This window comes from Macrosteles quadrilineatus, unplaced genomic scaffold, assembly GCF_028750875.1.
Source record: "Macrosteles quadrilineatus isolate MER2022 unplaced genomic scaffold, UCM_ALF_1.0 Scaffold_1__1_contigs__length_201487025, whole genome shotgun sequence".
NCBI classification, from domain to species: domain Eukaryota; kingdom Metazoa; phylum Arthropoda; class Insecta; order Hemiptera; family Cicadellidae; genus Macrosteles; species Macrosteles quadrilineatus.
In genome coordinates this window covers 125,912,391-125,923,912 of record NW_026542594.1, presented here as the reverse complement: position 1 = coordinate 125,923,912, position 11,522 = coordinate 125,912,391, and the positions used below count along the sequence as shown (strand labels likewise).

At 33.9% G+C, this 11,522-nt stretch overlaps 1 protein-coding gene across 1 annotated transcript; it reads left to right on the top strand.

Annotated features, from left to right (window-relative positions):
- Positions 1-1,128: 1,128 nt before the first annotated feature.
- On the top strand, positions 1,129-10,971 carry LOC128982819 (fumarylacetoacetase-like). Its single transcript, XM_054401835.1, has 9 exons — positions 1,129-1,271; positions 1,935-2,045; positions 2,867-2,976; positions 4,660-4,800; positions 6,596-6,849; positions 7,110-7,316; positions 8,878-9,026; positions 9,890-10,007; positions 10,801-10,971. Exons 1-9 carry the CDS (start codon positions 1,188-1,190, stop codon positions 10,875-10,877), a joined length of 1,251 nt encoding a protein of 416 aa, XP_054257810.1. The 5' UTR covers positions 1,129-1,187; the 3' UTR covers positions 10,878-10,971.
- The last annotated feature ends 551 nt before the right edge of the window (positions 10,972-11,522 follow it).

Sequence of the window (11,522 nt, the reverse complement as noted above, 5' to 3'; positions counted from 1 at the left end):
AGCCATTGACGCGGAACGTTTAAACGTTGCCAGTCTGTAGCTTAGAATTTTAGTTTAGAGCTTTTATTTTGGTGTAGGTTGGTAATAAAATTTCCAGTAAAATCCCATCTGGCAATACTTTTGTCCCGGTTTTGGGGATTTTCTCTCTTCGAGCCACATTACAAAGACACTGGCTACGGATCCAGTCAGTGCTGCTACCATTGGGTGTTTCAGTGAACTACGTCCACTCTCGGGGGTAACTCAGCACAATCACCGCTGCTCTTTTGTGATTAATCAGACTGAAACATTTGAATGTCAATTGCATTCGCTGATTGGTGGTGCGCTGGGACTTCGCCCGGGCCTCACCGCCATTAGCGAGCGCCTCTTTGATGTATGCCGTGGTGAACGTGTTAAATAAAGTGGAAATTGTGTTCAAAGACTAGAGTTTGCTATGGTCAAGTGGTTTTCTTTTCTACTAAAGATATTTCTGATGGTTCTTATTATAGTGATTTAGTAAAAAAAAAACATGGACCATTTTAATTTTAATGGTCCCATGTTGTTCTACTCAGATAGCTATTCCATAATGCTGGAGGATGGAAATAAGGAATTTAATAGTACATATTGCTATAGTTAACAAATGTTAGTGTTCTGGGTTTAAAGGAAACAAAATGAGAAAAGGCAGATTTTTGTGCAGAAATAATCATTGTGGTTGTGATATTTTGGACAAAACAAATTATTAAAAATAACCCCGCTGCAGCAAACCTGCAGACTAAGCAGAAACTGTTCTGTTTTATTGAAATCATCTAATTTGTTAAGATTAACATTTATTTCATGTTAATAATAATTAGTATGTTTTTAAACACACAATTTATCAAATGTTATGACATTTTTACTATTTTATTTTATTCACTTTGTGTTGTGTCTAAGTTTTCAAAACAATAATTAATGAAAGTTGTTATTGTTTTGAGCTCTACACCAATGTTACAGTTTTGGCAGAACAATGTTACCTAATCTGCTTTACCTACATGTGAAATGTACTTCTTGATCTGCTTTATCCACATTTAGAGTGTGCTGCACTCTAGTGAGCAAAGTCCTAACCACACCCTGATAACATTGTAAACACACTAGTAAGAGCTCACAATCAGGCAGATACTGGACAGACAGCAGTCAAAACGAACCTCTTCTAGTAGATAACACAGGTTACAGAGATGAAGAGTTTTATTCCTTATCCAGAAAACTCAGAGTTTCCCATAGAAAATCTCCCATATGGGGTGTTTTCAACACAAAACAATGTAAGTAGAACAAACTTTATGTCATAATTGAAGATAAACCAGTACAGTATTTAATCTTTTGTATATGAGCATAGATTAATCTTTTATTATTCTGTTGTTTAAGCAGATTATAGAAATACATTTATGATTTCATGTAGAAAAAATTTCAAAGAATTGGTTTTCACTATTTCTAACTGTATACTAAAAAAAAAATTCTATTTGATATTCATTGAAACAATGTTGTAATGTTTGGTATATTTAGAATTGAAATAAATGCTTTGCAAGGTAATATTCAATGAGGGATAACAAATGTGTTGATTTGATTTTGTATTCCATGATAGTGATAGTGTAATTCCAGATTTTGGAGTTGTTTACTTAGCTCTAGCTGTTTGTTGTGGACATAACCCACCGGTTTCTGTTTATCACTTGGAACGATTTCAAGGTCAACTGCATGTGGTGGTCATTTCCATAGGAATTGTTTATCTGTCTCTTTCCCAACTATTTAATTTATCGTAACTGTAAAGGGGGTTTAATGAAAAATATATCATATTTTCTATTCCTCTCCTTTAAAAAACTGCACCATTTAGTATTTTATTTTAATGATAGTTGATTATCAAATCTAAAAAAATACTCATTATTAGTCATAACAAAAACATATTAAGTGTATTTTGTTTGGTTAAACAGAAACAGCACAGAATTGGGGTGGCTATTGGAGATCAAATTTTAGACTTGAGCAAAATAAAACACTTGTTCAATGGACCACAGCTGAAGAATCATCAAGATGTGTTCTCCCAAGTAAGCAGTCTTTAACATATGTTGTCATAGTTATTTGTGGAGGTAATAAATACCAAAGGGGTTTAATATCTAGTTTTACATATAATACACATTCTCAATTCATCAAAGACCTGTGCTATTGCAGCTTACAAATGACATTTGAAAAATAATTTTCAGATTTTACTTTTTATGATCAGTAAAATATCTAAAAATTAATTCCTTGTACGTCATCATTAATTGTAATAATTAATTATATATTATATGGAAAGTTGTTTATTTTTTAAAGCAAAGTACAGCAGGCAATTCATTCTCATATTTTTATGGTAAGAATCCAAAATAAACATTGGTTTCAACTATATAGCAGCATTTTAAAACAAGGCATAGGAAAAGATGATAATCCAATATGTTGAGAGGATATAACTTGTGTACAGGAATAACAATTAAAATAACATTCATATGTACTAAATGTGGTGTATAGTTTTGTGGAACGCTATTACATACACAAATACACATGAAAAAAATACTTCAATTTTACTATGGGTTTCTATTAAAATGTAATTTAATTTTTTATGAAACAGTATCTTAAGAAATTATATAAAATAAAAAAATTGAAATTAACCATAAATTAGCCTAAGTGAACTAACCTCAAATGAGATTAGACATTTAAAAATATACAACCCTCACTTTGTTATAGTTTTTTTTTTTGGAGCAAATGTTTCTGACTAGTGAATTTGTTTACTATGTAGTTTACGCTTTGAGTCTTCTATTAGATGCATGATTTTGTCTATTATTGTTCTGTTGTCAACCACAAACGCCATAGATGACTCAGAGTTTGGTTTTAGAGTTCACTGAACGACTTCATGAGCTTACCGAAGGCTGCATGGAAAGAGGCTCGCTCGGAGCTGCAAAATCTGCTGTCAGTGAACAACAAGACTCTTCAAAATCTTCCAGAGTAAGTTTTACTTTCCAGCTAACAAATATCAAGTTTTTAGCTTTAGAATTAAAAACTTCTAGCACACAAAAGTTTTTTTCTTTCATACAAAATACCATTGAAATCATTAACAAAAAAGAATTATCGTATATTTTGTTCACTTTTATAATTTATTAGTCAAAATTACTTATCGATGGGAATGGTTGTCATTTATGAACATAAACATACGTTTATAATTTGTGTTCTTATAATGTTTACAGAAGGCATATGTATACTCCATGTATACATCTTTATAAAGTGCCAGAACATTTTATCGTATCAGTTAAGATTAGCACAGCTGTAAAAAACCACACATACCCAGCATAAGTTTCCAACATAATCCCTTGGACTCCTTTCTCAGTTGAATGTCAACTACACTATTCAAAAACAGTGAAATATAAAGTAATAAAATAATGGGAAATGCTGAAATCACAATTTTTAAACAGCAGAAAGATAATACTGTTTTTGTAAATCCACATGCAAATACACTGTGCTCATTTTTTAATTGAGACGTTAAAAACTGAAACCTACCAAAATAGATAATACATTTACTCGTCACCACTCCTTTTATCCCCGTCCTATGAAGATAAATAATGCGCTATCCCGTCCTTTGAAGATAAATTTGCTATGCCACAATAAATAGCAGATAAACAATAAGCATCATCTTAATTTGTTTAGGGTTTTGTCTTTTTTGAAAATATATACAAACTAAAAAAAATGGCTTTACAGAGAGTTTAGTTTATTCTATGGTAGTACTGAACTCCACCTCAAATTGAACCCTGCTATAACATCTATGATGGAACAAGGGCAACTTTTTACTATACTTTTACATTTTGTAGCTTCCTCATGCCATGTTTCTGCCCCCAGACTCCATATGCATGTCTGTCAGCCCACTTGCCTTTACAAAGCCCCCTTTATCTCCAGGCGGCATTTGTGTCTTGGTAGTCCCTCTTTTTACCTTTCTGATAGAACCCATCCCAAAATCTAATGCATGGGTGATCCTTCTGATTACAAAACCAAATCTAAAAAAAACTGCCTCTTTCCGCATTCCCTATGCGGGGTGGTGCTACAAAAAGGAAACCCAAACGCTAAGAGCTATTTCATGAATATTGCAACAAACATCACCCAGCAGTGCTCTGAGATGGCCAGCAAAATCATGGACCGAATGGAAAATTTGGTTACTAACGAAGGACGAGCTTGTTTAGTGGTTAGAGCGTGGGACTTCGGTTCCAGAGGTCCCGTGTTCAAATGCCGCCAAATCTCCTAAGGATTTTATCTAACTGATAATGCCGTAACTCCTAGATCTAGCCTGAAGTAATGTGAAAAACAATTCCGGGCCCGTGCCTAGCGTACTAGGACAAAAAAAAACTAACGAAGGACGACACGTAGAACATATTTTGTTTAGTTAAGTAATTGTAAACTATTTAATAATTTATTTTTGGGTTTCCTTTTTTTTGTACCACCCTTTATTATGTTATTATGTTCGCACTTTTATTATTTCTTTCTATATCTTTATTCCTATTTATATGTTCATCTCTCCAGCCCAACCTTGTTGCCCTTTAACTCTTCCTAAGCACATCCATTTTTTTAGCTAATAGAACTCCCACATTATGTATTTGCCTTTCTCAGCTAGATACTGAATGCTAGGAGTTGTTGTGTTTTTAGCGTGTTGGTTGCTCAAAGCGAGGCAAAAATGCATCTTCCAGCCAAGATTGGAGACTACACCGACTTCTACTCATCCATGCACCATGCTCAGAATGTTGGGGCCATGTTTCGAGGAGGAAATGCAGCTCTTCTGCCTAATTGGTAATCCCTTCATCGGGGAAACTGTTGAACTATTACTAGTGGTGTGGTCGTAAAATTATCAGTAGAAGAACACTCCCCATAGACTCAGAAAAAAACACAGGTCGATGTGTTTTAGCGAATTTCCCTATAGGGAAGTAGCTATTACCGTAGGTCTCATGGTAAGACCTAGGCCCGGGACCGATTTACTTTTTCATTTTGATGTCCCCAGAGGCCAAAAACACCATTCGTTCAAATTTTTATATATCTATATATAGAGATATATATATATATATATATATATATATATATATATATATATATATGTGTCCATCCGCACGATAACTTGAGTAATTTTTGTCCGATTTTGATAAAATTTGGTTTGAAGGTGTAAGGCGGGATAAACTCGAACGAGTTCGCGAACCAGCATGATCGGACTATGGGAACGGGGGTTTACGGGGGGTTTTATGGGGTAAAAATAGGTTTTTCCCATTTTTGACCCAAAAAAAATAAAATTTTGCAAAATCTTTTCAAACCATTTTGTAGAGCTTAAAAAAACAAATAATTTAGTATATTGAAGTGTTAGTATGCGCCTAATGGTTACGAAGAAAATTCCAAAAAAATGTAAATTTTAAATTCCCATGTTATTCTTATGGAGAATGAGTAAACTGTTGTAGTTTGCTTGTTTATGAACATATTTTGATCAAATTTGGAAAATGTTTTTATTTCTTACTAACTATTAACATTTTACAAAAAAAAGTTTTACCCTCCCTGATGCAGCAAACCTAAGAACCTGTTAAAATAATTCTATTTAAATAGGAAATAAATGTTAAATTTTTAAGTAGACATTTTAGTGTAAATCCAATCAGACATATGGAAATTCGCTTAGTCTGCAGGTTTGCTGCGGCGGGGGTATTTGTATGTAAAACAGTGTAAAGCAAAGTGGAATGCTGTTACCACACCAATTTCATGTATTATTTTGTGACACTATAAGGTAAATTTAAAAAAGTTAATATCAGAAAGCATTTTTGGTGAATCTATTTAAGTTTTCACTTCCTGTTAATCTAGTTAACATTCATACAAAGTGTCTTGCATCATACCTTTTACAAGAAGACTAATTATTTAATGATGATTTTTTAATTGGTACACAATTGAGAAAAAAGTTGTTTGTTAATTAATTTCAATTAAAAACTTTTAATCAAAACTGGTTTATCTGTCAATAGCCAGAAAACTGTTTGGTGGTTCACGTTTTCTTAAATCCATATTTTTCACATTACTTGGCACAATCTACATTTATGGCCATAAACTGCAACTGTATATAACTTACACTATATGGCACATAATCATTCAAGAAAGTTTGTTGCATGGAACTGATTTTCATGTAGTTGGATACTTTGGAACCCTGTTCATAAATCAATTTGACCCCATTAGCCAATTTTAAAGATCAGTTTATGTTCAAATAATTATTCTTTTACTGTGATCACGTAACTGTACGATCCACTTTTAAACTTCTAAAGATTCATTATTACGATTATGAGATGGAGACCCAACTAAGTATCTAACTCATAAAAAAATAACTATAGCGAGTGTGTGAGTGCGTAGAATGTGAGTGTTTTGGTTTTTTTTTTTTATTAGAGATAAGCTGATTTTAAAGCCAGGTCAGTAATTCAAAGCTTGATGGTAATTGAAAGCTTAGCCTTTGAACCATCAAAACAAAATGCTACACACTTTACTCACCATCGAACTGGTGACCACCATCATAGAAGGCTAGTCCTATAAACACTCAGCTATTCTGCTAAATGTACATCTACTTTTTTAGGAAGCATATACCAGTTGGGTATCATGGGAGAGCTTCAACAGTTGTCGTATCAGGTACTCCAATTAGACGACCCAATGGCCAGACTTGCCCATTTGAAGGCGAGCCACCAGAATATGGACCTTGCAAAAACATGGACTTTGAACTGGAGGTAGCTTTCTTCTTTGGGGGACCTTCCAATAGCCTTGGAGAAGTGATTCCAATTGAAAAAACTGAAGACCATATTTTTGGGTTGGTTCTCATGAATGACTGGAGTGGTGAGTTGATAACTTTAATTTGATAGTTATTTATTATTATTTAGTAAAATATTTTGAAAGTATATGTTCAATATCAAGCAGACATGATTGAATTATAAAAATGAACTTTTAACAAATCATTGGATCCAAACTTATTATAATATGGTTTTCATCTCTTCTTTTAATCTTGTGAAGGCCTTTCTACTCCAATATTTCATGGAAATTTCTCACTAAAGTATTCTTGGATAGAGAATTGCATTAAAATACATTTATAATTTCAGCACGTGATATTCAAAAGTGGGAGTATGTTCCCCTGGGCCCATTCCTCTCAAAGAATCTTGGGACTAGTATTTCACCCTGGATTGTCACCATTGATGCTTTGGAACCTTTCAAGACTGACAACCCAGAACAGCACCCAAAGCCCTTCCCTTACCTCCAGCACTCTGAGTCCTTCAACTTTGACATCAACTTGAGTGTAGATTTGAAACGTAAGTTGTTTGTAATTTTGTTAATTTATTATTTAGTTTAATATAAATATACCTTTAATGTTGACTTTACCGTATGGTTGGAGGCAGAAAACATTTGTTTGCCCCGTCTTTCTGATTATACAGCCACGCCACTACAGTGAAATTTCAAAATAGATGTTAGCTTTTAACATTGCTCACTTTTGCCAGCTTTGGTTCTGAGAGAATTGACCCCTCATTCTCTTGTAAAATGATAGTTTTTCTATTATCGACCATCAATGTACCCGCTAAGTCCCTGACTGGAAACCTCAACCATACAAAAATAAAAAGTAGACCATTCATAAAATAGTTACTTGGTCATCAGTAGATAATAGTTTAGAAAACATTGACTGTGACTGTAAACAAGAAGTTCTCCAGAATTAACACAGAGTGACTGAGAACAGACATACATGCAAAAGCATAGCATTCAAAAGGAACATCATTATTTTAAGCTGATGCCTACATAAGGTGTGAAACATTATGATATTTGTTATCAGTGCTGTGCTCACTGCATATCATCAGTGGTTATTTTTTTCTACTAAGGCTACGTACACATGGGAGCGTTGCAACGCGCGTTGTAACGCGCTTCAGATAAGCCTTTGCGTACACATGACAGCGTTGCAACGCGCGTTTGAGCAATTTTGTCTCATAGCATGTCTCGGCATAGCCATAAAAGTCGAAAAGGTAGTTTTTACTAACTTTTGTAAGGGAGTAGTACTATATAGATATAAAGAAAGAAAAAAAAAATACCCTCGTTGCAGCTTAATTTAATATTTCAATTATAAAATATTAAATTAATGACGTTTTTTGCCTTTTGGACATTAAAATGGAAAAAGTAAAGCGGCCCCGGGAAAATTCCTTAAGAACACTTTTTACAAGAAATTTTAGCTCGTATGTTTTTTCTTTGTAACCTAATCGAGGATGCTAATTGCTTTATTTAACGAAAGTTAAAGTCTGTCTAGCACCTTGTGAGAGCATTTAGGGATTGGATTTTAACAGAAGAGATCATCGTCATTACCATAAGGTATTTTATATAGAAGTACTCAGTAAACATACATAAAACCTACTCCCCTCTACTCCAAAACGCGCGTTACAACGCTCACATGTGTACGGTCCCATAAGAACCTTCGTAGCTCGCGTTGCACGATGAACCTCTGAGGCGCGCGTTGCAACGCGCGTTGGCCGAAGCACTGGCGCTGCATGTGTACGCACTCATTTGATTGCTGTGTTTCTAGGACGCGCGTTGCAACGCGCAACACGTAACGCGCGTTACGACGCTCTCATGTGTACAGGGTCTTAGGTGTGATTTTGACACTCTTTTTGCTATCCAAATCCTATCAGCCAAAATTCTACCAAAAAATAAAAAGAAACTGAGAAAAATGCTCAAATTCATTTGCCTGAAAGAAAAAGATTTAACTATCAGGAAAAGTGTTGCAGACATTATTTCATATCATGTGAACTTTTAAACCGAGTAATTAAAATGCAATCATGATTTTTGTGACTAACGCTAGGATAAAATATGCAGTGATGTAACTTTGATCTACAGCTGACAACAGTCCAGTGGCCGCAACAATCTGCCGTACCAACTACAAGTACCTCTACTGGACTGCAAGGCAACAGTTGGCCCACCATTCTAGTTCCGGATGTGTTCTTCATGCTGGGGATCTGTTGGCATCAGGGACTATTAGTGGACCAGTAAGTATTCATCTGAATCTGTATTAGCGGAAAGCTCATGATAATTTGAATAGGATGGCGTGAGTTTGAATTTTCTTTATAAATACAAGCTCAAATTTTTGTGTTCATATACCAAGTGGTGACACAAAGAGGAATGTTCTTGAAGTCAATCCATGGCTTGGGGCTTAACGCAATTAAATAAGATATATCATGCCCTCAAAAATCAGTTGGAGCACCGCTCAGTTACAAAGTTCAACTATAGCTCCAAAGCTTGTTATCCAATAACATCATTGGTTTTAGTGCTCAGTGTTTATTTAGTGTTTGATACATGTAAATTGAGGTGCCAGAACTACAATGCACCAAGAGCTATACACCTCCGTTTCTTCAATCATCCCTCTCCTACCCAAAGACAGTTTTATTATGCTCATGTTAAGAAATGGAAAACTTTAGTGCAATACTTAAAACCTTGTTCATTAGCTGTGAATAGTGGCACTATTGGAAATAAGAGAATAAGAATCTGTTGGAACCCTCATACAAGTTAATCAAAAACCTTATTACGCAAAATAAACCTTAAAATAAAAACCTTAAATAGCAAAATAAAACCTTAGTAAGCAAATTCATATTACGGTTATAAATTTGTACGGTAATCAATTTACAGCTTGTGTGTAGCAAATGTAAATATTGTCAAACAAATTTTATTAATGTTAATCCTGGAGATAGTTTTTTTGGAAGTTTCCAACAGATCTGACAAGAAGTAAGCCAAAGCCACCCTTCTGTAGGAATGGGGTTAAATCTACAAATTAGGCTGATTATTTTTTTAATTCAGGGAGAAATAGTAAACTAGTTCAGTAATAAACTTAGAAATTAATATGAATGATTTCTAGACATCAGACTCATTTGGTTCAATGCTGGAGCTCGCCTGGAAGGGAACCAAACCAATCAAGTTGCTTGGTGGAGACTGTCGTAGATTTCTGCATGATGGAGACGAGATTATTCTAAATGGTATGTGGAAGTATTAAGTGAAAAATGTTTGCTAAGTTGAATTGGTTCTTTAAATTATAGAATCCACATGGAGTTCACATGTGAATCCAACAAAGTAATCACTAACATAAGGATTTCCAAAAGTTAACAAAAGTGTAAAACTGTAAAGCATTGGTCAGTCATGAGGAACAAGATACATTGGTTAGAAGAAAAACAATTATGTAACACCCAACAAAACATTTTGACAGAAGGCAACTGAAACCGCAAAGTTTGCATGAGTATAAATGGAACTATTCCAATACTACTTCAAACAAAACACAACGGGACAGATAAAACACCTTTGAACATTTTTCTCTTGCTGTTAAAGGTTTGGAATAATTCATCTATCATCAAACACCATCAAGCAGCCAGAAAATTCTCTCTGCCATATCATTGCTAATAATCCTTCCTATCCAATAATACAAAAAAATTTCATTTAATTTCCTCCCATTTCATTTCCTCCAAACACAACCCTTCTTAAATGTCAAACATCTTTAAAAATCAATTTTAGTATCATTCGATAAAAAGTGCAAAACTAAACAAAATAAATAAAATACAAATTAATTTGTTCTGTCTTGTTTGGTGTACTGTGCTGCAAGTCTAAAAGAGAAGCACCATTGGAATATTCTTAATGCTAAATTTGTAATATTTCATTTGCGATTTTATGCCTGGCTCACTAAAATAGTCCTAGTTGACTTCATTATAGGAAAAACATAATTTTTTTTACACAAAATGAGATAAACTACAGCATTAACTACTGGATGTCTCATTGCAGGTTTCTGTCAAGGAGATGGGTACAGAGTTGGCTTTGGTTCGTGCAAGGGAAAACTTCTTCCAGCTCATCCATTGTAAATGAAGACTTTACATATTTTTTACAGATAATTTTGTAAAACACTGACAAAATGTAAAGGAATTTTTTTATATAAACCTAAACTATGTTAAGAGTTATAAAACTAAGTATCGTCATAGATTTTGTTTATCAATTTTCCTATTCTAAATCCTTTTATTATTTTATTACTTTAGAAAGAAAAGAAAAACTTGCGCCCATCACAGGTAAAAGTTCTTAATGTAACATTTTGTAAAGTTTTATGTTGTATTTTATGAGTTTTTTTTTCCGCTCAGTGGTTCATCAAAGTAATATGAATGTAAATACTCTTGTCTTGTGAAGACACAAGTACTGACAAGGATTGTACGAATATTGAATGTAATTAAGCTCGTTTTAATATCAATTTGTAGGCCTTGATTTGTAAATAACTTTCTGGTTTCAGCTTTTTTCCTTCTCTTACCTTTTGATCTGCACCCATTCTGAATTCCTCGTGGTATTTCAGGATTCCCTTATTGACTGATGATACTCATCCAAACTATGATCCAAACAAGGTTTATTTATTGTTCCCAAACAATTTGCAATATTTAAAAGGCTATGTACAATTCTAAATTGCCTTAAAGATACGAACAATAACTAGAGCTGACCCTTTTTGCAGCATACCAACTCAAATC